The sequence below is a fragment of the Oncorhynchus keta genome, chromosome 23, assembly GCF_023373465.1.
Source record: "Oncorhynchus keta strain PuntledgeMale-10-30-2019 chromosome 23, Oket_V2, whole genome shotgun sequence".
NCBI lineage: Eukaryota > Metazoa > Chordata > Actinopteri > Salmoniformes > Salmonidae > Oncorhynchus > Oncorhynchus keta.
This window is the reverse complement of record NC_068443.1, coordinates 25,794,284-25,812,726: the sequence shown is the minus strand read 5'-3', so window position 1 is coordinate 25,812,726 and position 18,443 is coordinate 25,794,284. Positions and strand designations below refer to the sequence as shown.

The 18,443-nt window shown below is 43.0% G+C and overlaps 2 protein-coding genes across 9 annotated transcripts in view; one reads left to right on the top strand and one right to left on the bottom strand.

The window, feature by feature from the left end:
• Window positions 1-6,366, top strand: LOC118401679 (ankyrin repeat domain-containing protein 33B-like). The gene is made up of 4 exons (XM_052477378.1): window positions 1-1,013; window positions 3,499-3,628; window positions 3,838-3,978; window positions 4,081-6,366. The coding sequence occupies exons 1-4, from the start codon at window positions 558-560 to the stop codon at window positions 4,893-4,895; spliced, it is 1,542 nt and encodes a 513-aa protein (XP_052333338.1). The 5' UTR covers window positions 1-557; the 3' UTR covers window positions 4,896-6,366.
• A 1,948-nt stretch (window positions 6,367-8,314) lies between these two features.
• LOC118402064 (catenin delta-2-like) overlaps window positions 8,315-18,443 on the bottom strand; it is a 146,230-nt gene continuing 136,101 nt past the window's right edge. For 6 of the 8 annotated variants that reach the window (XM_052476918.1, XM_052476917.1, XM_052476920.1 and 3 more), the window contains 9 exons: window positions 18,188-18,373; window positions 16,847-17,035; window positions 16,338-16,488; window positions 14,252-14,483; window positions 13,238-13,322; window positions 12,522-12,648; window positions 11,346-11,477; window positions 11,097-11,173; window positions 8,315-10,990 (listed from right to left, as the gene is read on the bottom strand). In XM_052476918.1, coding sequence (XP_052332878.1) covers window positions 10,739-10,990; window positions 11,097-11,173; window positions 11,346-11,477; window positions 12,522-12,648; window positions 13,238-13,322; window positions 14,252-14,483; window positions 16,338-16,488; window positions 16,847-17,035; window positions 18,188-18,373 — 1,431 coding nt within the window. In that variant the 3' untranslated portion in view covers window positions 8,315-10,738. The remainder of the gene's footprint in view (window positions 10,991-11,096; window positions 11,174-11,345; window positions 11,478-12,521; window positions 12,649-13,237; window positions 13,323-14,251; window positions 14,484-16,337; window positions 16,489-16,846; window positions 17,036-18,187; window positions 18,374-18,443) is intronic. The other 2 variants (XM_035799928.2, XM_052476923.1) reach the window with 1 other exon arrangement.

Sequence of the window (18,443 nt, the reverse complement as noted above, 5' to 3'; positions counted from 1 at the left end):
AGTAGCGTCAGTTTAGACAATTCTTCTCTTCCACATCGGTATAAGGAAACAAAATGATTTACAGCAGGGGAATAGAAGATTAGGGTATCAGCACAGTAGGACGTAGACACTATCTAAAATAATTAAGTGCCTTTTGTTGAACAGCATTTAGTGGGACAACTTTGGCAACAAATGCATTGAAGAGATGAATTCTCAAGCTGTCACACCGTTGTTGGTTGTTGCCATTTGGAAAGTGAGAAATACAGAAGGCAAATGAAGAGCTAATGAGAACAAGAGGATCCTTTGAGGATGACAAGGTCTTTAATTGCCTTCTAATACTTCAGAGAACAAGCTTTATTGATGGATTAAAGGGGACATTCGGAGACTTCCTCCTCATGTGGCTTTTGAACCAGAACAAATGTTCGATCATGTTCCAGTTAGGGGTCATACTGACTTCTGCTTCCTCAACAAGACCTAGCTAAGTATTTACACTTTGAATGAGAGAGAATTGTTCAGATGAGATTGGGATTTTGGTGCCTTGTTCTTGTTGTTGTGGTGGATTTTAACCCGCGAGTTAAATGGTGCTGATCATAGAGGACTCAGGTGGAGGTGGAGGGACGTTGTTAAAAGTTCAGCAGAATGGGATCTCTGGAGGTCAGGCGGGGGCTGTCAGGGGTCCCATAAATGAGGAGTTGGAGACGGTCGCAGACGACATAAATGAGGATCCTAATGTGGGAGACAATGAGGACAACAACTATTACGATGACGACGACGACGATGATGTCTATCAGGAATTTGAAGAGTTTGACTTTGACACATTGCCAGATCGGCCAGAGGATAGCAGGAGTATCGCCTCTGATGACTCCTTCTATCCACCTGATGAGTCTCTCAAATACAGGACTCCCAGCCCAGTCACCCCTGAACCGCTGTCTTTCTTCATGGCCTGCTCCAATAACAATTCCATCATAGTGAAGATTATGATAAGGCAAGGGGTGACAGAGGAGGACGTGAGAGAAACAGATAAGAACAACAGAGTATGTTTGCATTGTCATTAAAGAGATGAACTAGTCAATGTTCTCTGTGATTTAGAGTATGTCCATATTATCAAGTAAAGGCTAACTGTACAAACTTATAACATGGTCTCTGTTTCAATGTCCACACGAACATCCTACTTAGAATGAAGTAATGTATAATGCTTTTCTACATGGTATGCTAGTGTGGACATTGGAATATAGACCTTTGTAAACGCCGGTTTCCGCAAGATGAGGAATAAGCTTTATGTTAATTTGATATGAAAGACAGCACACATTGGAGGCTTTTTGCTCCCGTTTCTGCATTTGTACTAGACACCCAAACTGTGTCATTTCTGTGGACGGTGACAATATCAGAGGAATACTCAGAGCGGTTGGTTAAGCCCTGGAACAGATGGGGGGGCGTTGAAGCAGCTCGTAATCACGGCTGAGCTTTTAAAAGGTTCACCCAAGATATCAGGGTGCAGCAGGACAATACTGAGAGCGGGTTGGTGCTTCAAATCCCTTATTCTCCACACCATTCATGACCATCATGGGTACCCAACAGGTGGACATTGGGGTTAGGCATAATGCAATTTTGGTTGTGTTTCTCACTGCTGTATCCTCATCGGTGGTAAAGCAATAATACTAGGGATATAACATAGCAGCCTACACATTCAGTGACTACTATTGATCATCATATTCAAAAGGTGTTGCATGTAGATTCCATAGAGAGAAGTTCCGTGATTTTCCTCAGCATCTGATCAAGCTGAGAAACAAGGCTTACCCACTGACCTTTTAAATCCCTTCAACGCGTTGTGAAGAGACAGACTAATACAGTATAAATACGTGGAGAACTCTGCTGTCATGCTACACCTACAGTAACGCTACGTGTCTGGATGGATAAATGCAAATGTCCTCAGTTGTTTCACGTTACATCCAACACTGGCACGACATGAGCCCTAATGTGTGTTTGTATAGATGTCAACAAACACACACACACAGCAGTGTTTTTCAATCAAACCCTCTGAATGCGGACTGTTTGAGCAGAGTAGATCCTTACTTTGGCAAATCTAAAACTGTACTTGTCTTTTTTCCAATTGACTCAGACAAATGATGTTCTCTCATGGGTTGTTTATACATGGGGTGTTGAATATGGAAACTTTCAGTTTTAATTCCTCTTTGGTCCCAAAGCTTTGGTATAGGCCTACCTCAGACCTTTACCTTATAGTTGAATATGGAAGCCATAAGCAGTGGGAATACTGGAAGCTCTGCTGATCCTTCAGGTTTTCATGATTAGTGGGCAAAATTATTTGTTTACGGTACACATTTTCTAAGGTATTTTCTTCAGATGGCTTAATCGTGACTTGTTTCACAGTAGCCTTGGTGACTGGGCATTTCCCCAAATCCATAAACTGGGTCATTAAGCCACCCTTGTATACTGTTAACTATACGTCATTATGCTATCTTACCATAGGGCTGGTGGACTGTGATTAGTACTGTAGGCAGCAGCAGGCAGATGGTTCAGAAAGCTCCAGAAAGACAATTAGCTGAGACTTAACTTGGAATTCCCTTGGGGATCATTAGGTCTGTCGGTTGGGGATCATTAGGCCTGTCGGTTGGGGATCATTAGGCCTGTCGGTTGGGGGATCGTTAGGCCTGTCAATTGGAGATCGTTAGGCCTGTCGGTTGGGGATCATTAGGCCTGTCGGTTGGGGATCATTAGGCCTGTCGGTTGGGGATCGTTAGGCCTGTCGGTTGGGGATCATTAGGCCTGTCGGTTGGGGGATCGTTAGGCCTGTCAATTGGAGATCGTTAGGCCTGTCGGTTGGGGATCATTAGGCCTGTCGGTTGGGGATCATTAGGCCTGTCGGTTGGGGATCATTAGGCCTGCCGGTTGGGGGATCATTAGGCCTGTCAATTGGGGATCGTTAGGCCTGTCGGTTGGGGATCATTAGGCCTGTCGGTTGGGGATCATTAGGCCTGTCGGTTGGGGATCATTAGGCCTGTCGGTTGGGGATCATTAGGCCTGTCGGTTGGGGGATCATTAGGCCTGTCGGTTGGGGATCATTAGGCCTGTCAGTTGGGGGATCATTAGGCCTTGATATAGTTTCTATTCTACCGTGTCAACACAATTCTAACACCACACACCTAGAACTAGAATAGCTGTTAATGTGCCTCAAAGACCAGAGATATTGAGCACTGAGACCACGGCCTTAAGACCATAACGCTCCAGGGAGTGTAACAGTGGCAGAGTCTTGGGTTGGTGAGTTTGCCTTGTGTCCTTAGTTAGCTACATCGTCATTTGTAAGCACCGTGAGATCTAATGTAGACAAGTGACGTACCGGTAGTTGTGTGATGTACTATACCTTATGTGCAAGGTCAAATGTTAGAGTTGAACAGTACAACACTGTGCGTCAACAGATTTACCTTAAGGGCAAATCTTTTTTGTTGTCATCCAAAAAGAGAGATATGTCATTGACCTTTGCATGTGGTTTGTGTTTTTCAGAATGGGCTGATAGTAGCCTGTTACATGGGCTGGGTGGATGTGGTCATAGCGCTCTCTCAGTGTCCCCACATCGACGTCAACTGGCAAGACAACGAGGGGAATACAGCCCTCATGACAGCTGCGCAAGCTGGTAAGAATCCACAGATGTTTTAAAGTTGAAGGTTTGTTGGTTCCTAGTACAGTATATTTTGGGAATGTGTCAACACAAATATGATTATTCTCAATGAAAACAGACAGATTAAGAAAACAGATGTATTGATCTGGAAACAATGAGTATAATTCCACGTAGTTCATTGTGAATAAGGTGAATAACACATTTGGTTTATTTTTCAATGCCAGGTCACATTATGATATCCAGCTACTTGATCAACTACTTCTCTAACCTGGACCTAGAGCGTAGAAACTGCCATGGATTCACAGCTATGATGAAGGCAGCCATGCAAGGGAGGGCAGATGTTGTTCGTTTGCTCATGTTGTCAGGTAGAGCTAAAATATTTAGTATTTCTATGTCATTTTTTACAACGTTTTCATTGTCTCTATTTTGTTGCTGGACTGCCTTTATCTGTGTATTTCTTATAAAAGGAGCGGACGTGGAGGCGAGGGACTACGGGCGCAAGATGACCTCCAGGGAGTGGGCTTTGTTCACATGCCGCTACGAGACGGCCTACCTGATGATGCGTCTGATGGCCCAGCCGTGCGCCGAGCAGTTCTGTGAATCCTACAAGCTGGAGTGGCCCATGCTGCAGGAGCTGGTGGCCCAACGCCAGGAACCCAAGAACTGCTGGCAGAAGGTGGCAGACAAAGCCTGCTGTAGGTTCTCCCTCCGCATGAAGACGGACCCTGTGGACGACGGTGTGATGGACCACATGGTGCGCATCACCACCGCCCTGTCCAGCCCATTGATCGCCACCGCCTGCCACACCGTGGCCCTGAGAAGCCCGCCCTGCATTGGGAAGCGGCGCTATGCTGTACCGGAGATCCTCAGGAAGCAGCGAGTGGACGAGCTGAAGCGCCTGGGGCCCGACCGGATCAACAACTACAAGAAGCTGTTCAATAACTCCCGGGTGCAGTTGGTTCCTAAGAAGACAGACCGGAGGGCCAGCCTGCAGACCCAAATGTTGCAGGAGGTTGCGGTGGCCGGTACGTCTGCCCTGAGGCGTGCCAGCTTGCTGCCCCTGAACATGATGAGGAGGAGCAGCGTCAGGCCGGGCATTGTAATCCCCAAGGTGAGGCTGTGCAAGGCCCCCTCGGGGCCTGCCTCCGAGAAGAGAAGGAAGAGCAAGGACCCTGCGCTCCTCCAGCTCCCCAAGTGGAGGTACAAACAGGCCAAGGAGGAGAGGAGGAGGCAAGAGGAGGAGGAGAAGCAGAGACGTTTTCCCACAGTGAGGAGGCGGTGAAAGAATTGAGCTATGAGGAGAGGGCAAAAAAATGTCAGGAGCCTTGGGAGGTGAGCCAACCTTTTATTACAATTGGTACTGAGCTGAAGAGTTGAAGTGATCACCTGCATTCGAGATTTTTCTACTAGATTATACTGTAGCCATGGAGCACCATGTCTTCCTGTCCTACATTTGGGTGTTCTGTGTTGGGATGGGAACAATTGGCTTGAACTGTGCAATCACTGTGAGGAATTAATACTTGAACTTTGATCCAGATTTATTTTTGTATGCATTCTTCAGATGATGACTATGTTTGATATTTCCACTGTGAAAGGATAACTCACGCTAACACAATATTACCTCTGCACATTGTTTATTGTGTCAACGTTTCAGTCAGACATCCCCAAAAAATACTGACACCTACTGCATATTTAGGTTTATCTGAATGTTAACGATATTCTCAAGGCAGACAGTACACTAATCAGTTGGATGTTTCCTCGGCTGTTAATAAAGGATACATGCACGTGCACTCCCCTATGTGTACGCCAGCGTTTTGGAACAGAATGTTAGCTTTTATTTGAGGGTATTTTCATACATATCTGTTTTACCATTTAGAAATGATTGCACTTTATGTATCTAGCCCTGGCTGTCATAAATATTTGTACAAATTAGTGATGTGATCATGATTAGATATAAGGAGGGGGTATGGCAATTTCTACTGTAACACTGAAGGAGCAAAACCACCTTCTGCAGGGTAATGTGATTTCACAATACAGATATATCAGGACAGGTGGGGAATTATCCATTAAAAGAACACAGCGAGGGCTGTTAAAGCTATCCCAACAAAACACTGAGCGATGTGGAATGAGATGTTCCGGTACCAAATGAGGCTCAGTTTCCCAGTGGGTACTCATTCAGGTAGATTCAGCTGGAAGAATGCAAATTGACCATTTGACTGGACAATTAAAACGGTGACTCAATATTAATTCAATGCAATGAATAGGTGATGTAGGTCTCTAACAGTCGGCTACAACTATTTGACTTCCTATCAGTCAGAAGGCTATATTACGTAAAACAATGCTCCTTGTCTATGTCACAAAGGCAATCCACCACAGGATTCGCTGCCCCTTCACACGAATATCAGTGAATATTGAAAATGGTCCAGGTGATTATATAACTGCTCTAAATTCTCTGCAGCATCACATATTTGCATAATCACAACATGACATAATGTTAGCATTTTCACATTGAAGAAGAGATACATTTCCTTTACTGTTCCAAACGAATATCAAATTCATGGGCCATGCGGTCAGTATCTTGAGCACATTTCTGCTTAGTTGCATCGGTATCTGTATCTGCTGTGTGCATGCAGTAGTACTAGGATCGTCACTAGTTACCACAGCCAAAAAGTAATAAACCCCGCCTATTTCTAAAATGTATCTTCTTAAAATGTGATTATAAACCTAACCTCAATCACACTGCTAACTTTATGCCCAACCCTCACCTTAAATTAAGATTAAAAAGGTAATTTTAGTTTTCATTAACGCTTAGATAAAGCAAATGCTGACTTTGTGGCTGTGGTAAAGAGTGTAAAACAATACTAGACCAAAGACATGTATAACTAAACCAAGATAGACCACAGCCCAACGTTTCAAATGAGAACAAATGAGTCATAGTGGGCTGAACAAGCAAGGCCAAGCACGAGCTAGCGAGATCCCATTGGATCCCCGTTTCCGTTAGGGAACAGCTAGTCTGTAAAGTGCTCGTGTGCAATAACTCAAATCGCCTTTGCGCTCCAAAACAACGATAAAAAAAACGTTTTACTTTGGCAAGGGGTAAAGTCTACACAACTTTGTCCACTCTGTTCGTAAGAGTTCTAGTTTTGGGAACAGAAAACTGTGTTGATATCAAATGTTTAATTATGAGAAAATTAGCAGAATGTCGGCCAAAATCCATCTCGTTCAATCTTATCCCACTGTCGGCCACTGGGCTTCCTTTCACTACCATGTTTGGTAGTGAGTGGAAAAGCCAAGCGGATGCATCACATTCATACATCCTGGGAAATATCTGTTCTATCTGTAACTAGGCCTTGCAGAGTAAAATGGCAGACCCGACCTGCATGAGGAGAGTTGTCCCCAAGATACCCACTAGAGGGCACTGCAGACTGGTCCAAACAGTTGACATACAGTCAGGCTACACACAGGCCTCATAATGATGGATTCTCCCAGGATTAGCGAAGCAATTAAAAATTAAAGGGATACAATGGAATATTCAATCGCTTACATTCTAAAGTATAGATCGCTTCTTTTCAGATACACTAATGCTGTATCTGGCACACTGGTGAAAAATGTTAGCATTTTCACAGAAACAGCATAGGCCTTCTTGTGCCTTCATTCATCCATTCATAATCTATGTTCTTAGCTTTTAGAGTGCAGTTTTGGGAGCTGTGATGATCCTAAGGCAGATGACAGAGAGAGGCCAGGCCACACATTTCTGATGGGCGCCACAGTGGCACGACAATGGATGGATGGTAACCTCGGATTTAGCATTACCCAACTAGGCCAGCAGCATGGCAATTAACACCTATCCCAGTGGTAATTTCACAAGGCTGCAGCTCACACAGAGCTGTCAGCATTACCTCCACTCAATGTCAAAGAGAAAACATTTAGAGAGAAACTGTAAAGACACTCCTCAATCAGTCTGCTGCCCTCAATCCCCTGGCTGAGCTGGTTGTGGAGGATTTCTATCAGATTCTGATTGGCTTGAAACTCTTCACTAAGCCTTGAGAATAGGAACATGTGGATTGGAATAAGAAAACACATTTTTTTATACAATTATTATTATTATTATTATTTTTAAATACTCTCAAAGTTACTGTAACATGCTGTCGGCACATCTAATAAATATTGGTGTAATTTTGAATTAGCGGAATGGAAGCTACAAAACAAAGATAGGAGTTTTGTATGGTGGTTTTGACTTCTTAACAGTCACATTCCATTAGCAAAATGAGTTCACTGCACTGAAATCATTTGGGAAGTGTCTGGTTGGAATGTTAATTAAAATCTCACACTTTTTTGTTACACCGGTCTGTCTCCCTTGGTAACAGGGGAAGTTTAGGAAACACTATGTTCTGAATCTGGAACGTCACCTCATCAAACCACCATTCAGACACACAGGGCATTGTCTCATCCACAACCGTGTCTCATCCACAACCGTGTCTCATCCACAATGTGATTGCAGATCAAACTTTCTATTTGAGTTGAGTTTGGTTACTTCAAAGAATCAAAATATTTTCTCTATTACTTAACTAAATGCACATATTGATGTAGAGGAGTAAACATCATTCTTCTGGCTGAACCAAAGGTTTTCGAACACAGTGAGCACAAACAAACCACACAAAGAGTTTTTGGTAACGAACAAACAACCCCCAAAACAGTGACTCTTAGATGGTCAGTTTATATTTTTGTAGCAGTCTCAATCTGTTGAGGCAATAAAAAGTTTCACTTCTATAAAACACACTGTCTAGCAACAAAAAGGTTACTGACACAGTTCAATACAGTTTGTCAGGTATGCCTACTTTTCACAAGGACTGTGTCTGTTTTCAGATGCTAACTAATGAGAAGGGGGATCGTTTTAGGATATGATGAACAATTTGGGTGTTTGCATCATTTATTCATTGTACAGGCATCTGAAGATAAGCCAGAAACTTCTAAAACGATATGTAGGGGAGACCAGAGCTCGTTGTCAACTTTTAACATACATTTTTTCTCTCCTGCATTCAGTTTTAGTGTGTAGTCTACCACTATTTGAATTCACATCGACTTAAATAAGATTTGTTCATGCATTAGTGGGCAATGTCATATATTTTTCTCTATGTTGCCACATAACGTTATTGTAACATTTGATCAAAAGGAGGACTCACTATGAAACCGTGTGTCATGCTGGGGGGAAGGGCGCTACAGGGTTTGTAGAAAACGACCACTTTTGTTCTTTCACAGATAAACACACACACAGACTGGATCATCAGCTCCATTGTTGATAATTGTTCACCACATTGACAAGTTTAAGGAAATCATCATTTTCTTAGTCGGTGATGAAAGACATTCACCTGTGACAATTTCAATATTCAAAGCTGGGGACATGAAGTGGCAAAATAAGTTCTATAAACACCAAAATACAATGTTCTGCAGGTGTAACTTTTAGCACCTTGTCTTGTAGTTACGAGGTCTGTGACAACTTCCGTAAATTGTGGATATTCAGCCCCTGGTCTCCCCTATTTCTCATAGCAACAACATGATTACAAAGTTAACATTTTAGTGTGCAGACCAGAAAATGAAGGTGAACAAAACCCTACATGTATTATGAAGTCTTTTCCATAATGTTGCTGCTTTAAGTGACATCCACGTCCCCACATAAAAAGTATATATTTATATATAATATATATTCATACTCTATTAACAGTTTAGTCTACCATTAACTTAATTCCCACCCATTTCTGAAGAAGAAAAAAACAGACTTTCTTAAAACATTGATTATCTTTCAACACAGATTCAACTAATTTGTACATATTTGGAGGGAATTAAGCTCTCAAAGATATTATTTCCGCCCCCTGGTAATGTTCCAGTCTTGTTACAGTGTATATATAGCTTTATTCCATTGAAACACATAAAAAAAAGCATTTACAAACTGGCATCATTAGAACCAACAACTTGCTGTTGAATGTAAACTTCAACAGAACTTCAACGTTTACCCCTCAGCTTGGATATAACCATGTTTGGCACATTTTAAAAAACTGACAATGAGCACAATTCACTAGGAGGCTTGTGGAGGAAAAAAAACGTTTTCATGTAACAGAGCGTTTTAGGAAATAAAACGTATTTTGAGTATATCTACCGTCCATCCGTAAACTGTTTTAGGCAGTGGAAGAGCACCAAGGAAGTGGAATGATGCTGTTGAGCCGCTTAACTCATTTAGGTCCACCAATTCACATAATCAGATTAGCAATAACTTTGAAATCCGTCCTTCATTTCGCTGCGAAAACATGTTTCATTGCTTGTAGTGGTTTGTTTTGTGTGCAGACATTGTACTCTCTATTATCCCCCAGAATGTAACAGACTAACATTATGCTGAGACAATAAGGAAAGGGACACAGGCAATTGTGTAATATACACAATGCACATGTATCTCTGTAATGTACATCAAATATTTTACATCAGAATTAAGGATTAAAAAAGTAGAAATAAAAAAAGAATTATAACAAATCAAAAGATACAAAGTCTAGAAGCAATTATTTTGCCCAGAGATTATACTCCTTACACACAACACAGGTTGAAGCCGTACGTTAAAACCTAATAAGAGTTTGTGACTGACAACTATTCTCTAGCTTGTGTAAATGACACTTCATTTTCTTGTGCTTCACATACTAATCTCTTTACTATACCACATATTTACAGTTGTCTTCCTTCTAGAATACTGCTGATCATCTCCAAGATATTCCGCTCCTTACACTCCAACGCTCCAAGCTTTTGGTGGTGACCACATCATCTAATACCTTCCTTTCGCCTTTTGTGAGTTGTTTCTTAACAAGAGCAGGATACTGCTCTTTCTTTCTTCCTGTCTCTCTTTCCCTCCTTCCTTCTCTCTCCCTAATTCTATTCCTTCTGCTCTGTGACTCTCTCACTCTCTCTCTCTTTCTTCAAAGACACATGGGCATGGGACCTCTCTCTCTAGGACAAACTAAACTCGCTGAAGAAATGTCTTGTAGTATGCATGCACATGCATGGCCTGTCTGTCTTAGTCTCTCTCTCGGCTCATCTCCCCCATTACAGCACACTGCTGACGACCAGTCCTTCCTCTATAGTCCACTAGACCCAGGAGTCCGGGGAGGCTGGGTAGTGACTGGTCTCATAGTTGAGTTCACTGTAGGGGCGGGATGCTGAGTAGAAGTCCACATAGTTGCCCGTGGACTTGAGGCCCAGGTGCATGTTTAGGTCTGTGGCCTGAGGAGGGCGCTGGTGCACCTGGTCCTCGTAGAACGCCTCCTCAAACTGTACGCCAGGAGGGTTCTGAAACGGAGGGTAGGGCTCCTGGCCTGGGTTGGGCCCCTGAGCAGAGACCTATGGAACACACAGAGGTTAGATCACTACTCTGCTACTGGAGAGAGAGTACCTAACAGTGAGTGTTGCTCTTGTAATGATATCAAGTAATTTCTTCATTCCTTACCTGGTTGTGTTTGATGTCATCACTGGGAGAGACGTAGGCTCCTCGGAACAATGTTGAGGTTCCACTTGAGATTTCAACTATAGGTGGGAGAGAAACAGAGAGAAGGTATGTGGTCATTGTAATCAAGTTGATTATTATAAAATGACCAAAAGGCTTCACACAGGTTTTAGAGTACACCTTATCTGATGAAAACACACTGACTCCAGAAACGAAGAGGAAACTGACGGAGGCCTTGAAATTCCTTCCTACCTGCCATGGTGTCTTTCCTCGAAGTGTGCTCACCCTTGTTGCCATGGTAACTGGCATTGGTGCCCGTTGACTCGTAGTCTGTCTTCCTCTCCTTAAGGCTGATCATCTCTCGGGGAGAGGCAGGGGCACTTGCTGCAAACACACAGATGACACATCACGTACACCATTACCAGGAAAAGACGTTTGACATCCACTTGACTCCCTTCGTCATTATTAATCCTCCCACTCTCCTACATTGACACATTCTGTTGATACCAGGCAAGGAAGCTGAGAATAAAGCAGCTGATGACAACATCAGATAACGTTACTGTGCCATAAAACGGCATGAAGAAAACACGCATGTAATGAAAACAAATACATAACTAACTAGACAGGGATCTAACATCCAGAAATAGCTCTTCTATGAAATCTTTACTTAGAGAGTTTATTGCTTTCTAATAGGATCCATTAAGTTCAGCATTTCCACTTTAAATTTCATTAAACTCCAATTAGAGCACCATGTAACCTTAATGTCCCGAACGGAATCGACAAACACCCTCTCGTCCAAGAAGATCCTCCTATAATCACCATTAGACGCAGCCAATGGCTGGCTACAGTACCAGGTTCTAGGTTTTAATAACAGTAGTACCAATACCTCTTACATTTACATTTGAGTCATTAAGCAGATGCTCTTATCCAGAGTGACTTAGAGTCAGTGCATTCTGATGACTATTCAGGTTTGTAGGCGTATTCTGCATTGGCCCTAACTGCCCCCGGAGCTAAATGTGCCTCCCAAGGTCTCTTCCATGAGGCTGCTGTGGTGACGAACAGAGACTCAGCTGTGGCATTCAAACCAGCCGTGATGAAATCTGCTGGTGTATGTCATCCGAGTCATCCCTCCCTCCATCCTCCTCCTTTCCTCTCCTCTTCTTTCATCTTAAAGGGTAAGTGAGTAACTGGCAGTTGCTTATTAGTGTCTGTGCACCTCCGTGTCTAAGCAGACACCACCTCATTCTTCATTCATCCTATCTTTTATCTGAAATATTACTAAGCTTCCCAATTATTTTTGTCTGAAATTCATGGACAATTTTTTTTTTTTGGGGGGGGATGTCTCGCAATTAAAGCTCTAAAGCCTTGTGAGTTTGCAAAAAATGTCCAATATTGTAATACTATGGGGTAAAGATAGAATACACTAACCTGAGCGATTATTGGGAGATGTCCGTACAGGAGAGATGGATGGGGTGCGGGAGGAAGAGTATGGTCTTTGTCTATCTCTTTCTATTGTAGAGGATGAGCCAACAAAATGATACTGAAAATATCCATCCTGGGGAAAAAGGAGATTCATAAGGGAACTAACAATAATGGACTGATCTATACTGCTTACTATGCTGTAGGATCATACTCTATGACCATACTGTAAGATTTAAGATAATCTGGTCAAATACAAATGGGGTTGGAACTATACACACATTTAAATGAGGCCAAATCGAACAGGAGAACAATACAATAATGACTGGCTAACCATTAAAGTAAAGCATGCAACACCAGTCTTGCAGTTGATTTTTTGTCTCCCCCCCTCTCAAAGCCCTTAAACCTTCAAATTCTTAATCTCTCTTTCATTAAAGCATGTTTATCTACTCTCCTCAGGTCAACATTGAGAGATTCTTTAGTTCATTAAACTGCAGCCCAGAGGGATTCCAGCTTTACTTTCACTATCGATTCATACACTTAATGCGCTCGCTGAACTGTGTCACACATGACGCATGAACTGCTGTACAGCATACATTTCTGCCCTTTACCTCCTCTCCTTTACCCCCTCTCTGGAGGACACTCCAGAGACTAATGCGTTACACTTCCAGCAGCGCCTTCGGTAGAGTTCTTGTGGTGGCAGCAAGTACTTTTGTATTACACACCTTTTTGTAGAGGCTGCGAAGGTCTCTGTACTGCCACATACTGTTGAGGACTTGAGAGGCTGCCTTCACCACTTTGGGTGTGTGTCTGGGAAGAGAAAAACGACACTTTATTTTCCTTGGATGAACAGAACAAAATGTTCTAATCAAAAGGTATTGAACGCTCGCTGCTGGATGAAAGGTCACTAAGCACAAAACATTAAAAAACACAAATTCAATAACAACTAAAATCTAAGCCAACATTAAATGGAAACAAGGTCATTCTGCACTTCAGCACCATAGTCATTCTTGCAATAAAAAAAACAAGAAAAATTGGAATGGATAAACGCAATTAGCAGAGACAAAATCCAATGAGTTTTGCATCAGAGGCCCCTCTCTCTCACACAGCACCCATCCTCTCCTCTATCTCAGCACAGCAACTCCACAAGCCACAAATGTCAGCGCAACAGGTGATTCAATTCACACCAGAGATATGGAATAATCATCAAGTTATTACATCATAGCACTGCAGATACTGTATAGCAACACTTCTCTTCTCTCAAGACTCAAAGAGTGTTTTGTAATTTCTTCTCAATGGGGCAATGCATTCTTACAGTTGTCCAGAGTCCCTAATCCTTGGCAACGTTGAGTAAGTGCATCACAGGACTATGAGGAGAGATAGCCAATTACAATACCCAATTACCTTGCTAATTGCAAACTAAAAGGTCCTAAGGGAGAACTGTTTTCATAAAATCCCAAAACAGAAAACCCACAATTAGCTACATTTAAAAGGCATGTCTTTACACTGGTGAGTTATAGGGAAAACATCAGAAAAACATCTACTAAAATACATTCAGAGGGAAACTATGCCCGATCAGCAGTTACATTAATTTACATTAGGGTTGAAGGTTAGGGTGAACAAAGTCTGTCTTGACAGTGGGATAACATGTTATATAAAGTAGCTGGCCAGCACGCATGCAGCATTTGGTTCCAGGTTAGAAGATGAGAGTGAACAAAGTATGACTTCTGGACACCTACTTGTCTCCTTTGCTCCTGGCGATACCGATGAGTTTCTCGATGCCTCCAGCGTCACGCAGAGCCTTGGTGTTCTCCATGTTCTTAGTGATGACCTCGTGCAGGGCACAGCATATAGCCGTGATGGTGTCGTCTGACATGGTCTTCCCAATAGCACCGGCAGCAGTCCCACCACTGCTGTTGTTGTTGTTGCCCCCGGGCAAACGGTGGACCAAGTCTCTCATTGCGTACTTGCCTGTTGTGGAGAGAAAGAGACCTCATGGTTAAGTTCTACTGTACATGAACATTTAAATCTATGTGCTACCATTTAGGAAAGAGATTATGAAAACCATGGGTGCAGAAAAACAATATTCTTTGATTTGATTTGAAATAAATATGGCAAACATGCTCTCCAAAAAGCAATGTTCTGTTTGTGACCAAAATACTTTGCAAGTCACAACAGCAATATAGGGGAAAGGGTAACAAATGGTCAAGATATCAGAAACGGATAAAGACACGCAGTATTTACTAAACTTCACATGATATGACTGCTGTAATCAAACAGTAGTGGCTTACTGGCTGGTCTATGACCCCTTGTCTAACCTTGTCACCACTCTATGGACACTCGGCAGGAGAGCCTTCAAGATCAGAGATGTGCACAAGCCCCTTGTCCTATAGAGGCTACGTCCCCAATGAGCACTGAATGACTGAGCTAAAGTGGCCCTCTTGACTTGACAGGAGAACCATAAATACTGCACTTGACACTGAGGCATCTCACTTGAATCATTTTAAAAAGACAGTGCTCTAAAAACATTGGATATACTGTCGATGTCATAAGGTCAATGCACCAATTTGTAAGTCGCTCTGGATAAGAGCGTCTGCTAAATGACTTAAATGTAAATGTAAATGTCGATAATAATGATGTTTCAGCATTTACAGTAGTACAGTACACCTATGGGGTTTTAGTCACAGACAAGAGATCATAAAAGACTAGAAAAGACTAGATAGGAATAGAGAGAAGGATAGAATAAGAGAGAGAGAGAGAGAGAGTGGAAGGAACGATGGGTATCAGCATATGCGAAAGGCAGGAGAGAGAGAGAGAGAAGAAATTCAGAGGACGGTGCTTTTAATAATTCACAATACGGCCTCAATCTCCCTGCCTGACATTCACAGCTATATGATGAGGCTTTAATACATTGTCTGGTCAATGGGTCTTTTTTAAGACCCCGCTCAGCACTCCTACAAGACTGTAGGCCTGAGGACACTACATTTGCAGCTGTTTTAAAGAACAGGCCTGGGAATGGGAACGACAGGGACGGTCTAGTCCTGCCAGGGCACAGTCACTATGCTGCGATTCATAGTAAAAGCATTAGCAACTACAACAGATGTGTGTAATGTAGATAAACAAAGAAACAGACAATCCTTTGGAGCACATTCCATGATATTCAAATATAATATGCCCATTTTAGCAGCTATGACGTCAGAAAAAAATGCAATATGATAATTATTTTAAAGAAGCATCCCTCAATAAAATACTCTTCTAAACTAAAGCTATTAAAACTACAGTAAAAATCCCACCAAGTATACCCCGTCATTGCTTTACAAAGTTCTTAGATGTGTCATATATAGCCAGACATAACATTGGTTTAACATGACTTAAGCATGTAAACAGATACTTGTGGGTTACTCTATCCACAGAGTAGGACGGCTGAAGGCCTGCGGCTCTACGACATGATGCACACGTCTACTTAACACAGAGCACCAGCCTGAGACGGCAAGAGCAGTTGCTATGGAGATGGAAGTTCCAACAGAAAACCAAGTTTATCAGAGAGATCAATAGTCTTTTAGTGCTGTTATGAGGAGAATTTCAACCATGTGAACACAGTCCACAAAGAGAGCTCTGCACACTCATCTCAGCAGAGAAAGATGCTTGTATAGCTGGCTGCAGAGAAGTGCATGGATATTAGCATATGCACACACGCGCACTCACGAGCGCGCACACACACACACACACACATACGCGTGCACCAAACACACAGCAAACACACACAGAGAAAAAAAAACATTTGAATATTTTCGAAAATACTCAATAACTGACAGCCGAACTAACCGATGAGGTCTTTGTTTCTGACGTCTAAGGCCATGTTTCTTAAAGCTGTGGCCACGGCACACACCACCCTGTCGTTGTCAATCCTCAGCAGCTCCACCAGGATGGGCAGACCCTTCTCTTTCCTCACCGCCGCACGGATATACACAGACCACTGGAGGGGAGTGGAGACAGAGAGGTCTGATTCACACATGTTTATGTTCTATGCTATCAGTCAGAGTCGGATGACTATCTTATAGGATCTGGTATCTCTTTCTTAACTAACATTACAATAAGGGAACAGACCAATGACTTAGACCATATCTATCTGTAAGAGTTATGGCATCTTGACAACGGCAGTTGGACAGCTCTGAGGAGGCCACAGCTTACTGTAGTGCTCCAGCTTTCTTGACTAATGCAGTGAGTTAACAGTCACCAATTAGCTCTCTGGTTCAGGAAGTTAATTTACATGACAGTGTGAACAGTTAAATGACTGCCGTTGAGCAGCTCTAAGGAGGGAGACCATAGCTTACTGTACTGTGCTGTACCTTCCAGCTGCCTGCAGCCAGGTTCTGCAGGGCGCCAGCCGCCCCCTCCAGGGTGTCCGGGTTGGAGCACTCCGACAGGAGAGTGAGGTAGGGTTTGACAATGGTGGGGTGCCACAGCATCTGAATGCCTTTGGGCGGGTCAGCAGAGTCCGGGAAGGGCCCCACACCATCCCACTGGGTGACACAGGATGGTGGAATGTTACTACTGGCCAATACTACAGACATAATACGGGACATCAAACTGTTTGGCAAAACTACTTAGTGCCACTGAAAATTGCTTAGTTATCACAAAACAGTGAAAAGGTGGAAACATTGAATATGGTTGAGACTTGAGTGACAAGTGAATTGCTTTTTGAAATATGAACTTATAGGATAAATATAATTAAGAATGAAGTAGTTAGTTAAAATCTCTGGGGCATATCTCACATACAAAATCATCACCACCAAGCCAACCACATGAGCATCTAATGTATGCCAGAGTAGATGAGTTGTACAGTTAATAGCATAATCCAACTCAGATGATAATCACATCTTGGCTTTTGCCTGGTTATTGTCCCAGACATGGCAGAGAAAACCATGACAAATCTCTCCTCTTCACATTATATTTATGTTATTCAGCAGACACTCTTATCCAGAGTGACTTACAATTAGTGCATTCTTCTTAAGATAGGTGAGACAACATATCTACAAAAGTGCATTTTCCCTCAGCAAAGCCAGTGCTAGAAGGAAAGGCTAATGCCATTTATTTTAATGAAGGGTGTGTCAGGGGTGCCGTGAGATAGAGATACTGAAGATATATACTCTTCAAAGGTTTCAGACGTTTTCGGAAGATGGGCAGGGACTTTTGACTTTAGGGAAAAGCTTGTTCCACCATTGGTGTGCCAGGGCAAATAAGAGCTTTGACTAGGCTGAGTGGGAGCTGACTTCCTGTACTGGTAGAAGGGCCAAGAGACCAGAGGTGGCGGAACAGAGTGCTCGGGTTGGGATGTGGGGTTTGAACATAGCCGGAAGGTAAGGAGGGGCAGTTCCCCTTGCTGCTCCGTAGGCAAGCACCAGGGTCTTGAAGATGATACTACAAGCTTCGACTGGAAGCCAGTGGACTGTGCGGAGGAGCGGGATGATCTTAGGAAGGTTGAACAACAGGCGGGCTGTGGCATTCTCTTCAAGCCCCTCTTTCAGAACTAAACCCAGTAAATGAGTAATTACCCATAAGATAGACCCCCCTCCCTAGCCAGCTTCCAGCACCACTGCTCTAACACGCTGGCTAATTGCTAACAGCTGCAGTTGAGATGTAGAGAGGAGAGGATAGAAAGGAGATGAGCCCACCTGATCATGGGCCTTCTTTTTCTTCTTCTTCTTCCCCCAGCAACCTGAGCTCTCAGAATCCTTGCCGTTGGCATCGCCACAAAGCAATCCGTCAAGCTCATCCGTGCCTATCTGCTGTCCCTGAGATGTCTCTGCAGCTAGTCGATACGAGAGGTTCCTCAAAATGCACACACAGTTTTCAATGGTCTGCAAGGACAAAAGAGGGAGATGATGAGAGATGAAGTGAAGGAGTGGGTGAAAGGAGAGAGGGGGAGAC

Coding starts and splice junctions, on each gene's coding strand:
- LOC118401679 (XM_052477378.1), top strand. CDS start 558: ATGGTGCTGATCATAGAGGACTCAGGTGGAGGTGGAGGGACGTTGTTA. Junction 1,014..3,498: donor AAACAGATAAGAACAACAGA/GTATGTTTGCAT, acceptor TGTGTTTTTCAG/AATGGGCTGATAGTAGCCTG. Junction 3,629..3,837: donor CATGACAGCTGCGCAAGCTG/GTAAGAATCCAC, acceptor TTTCAATGCCAG/GTCACATTATGATATCCAGC.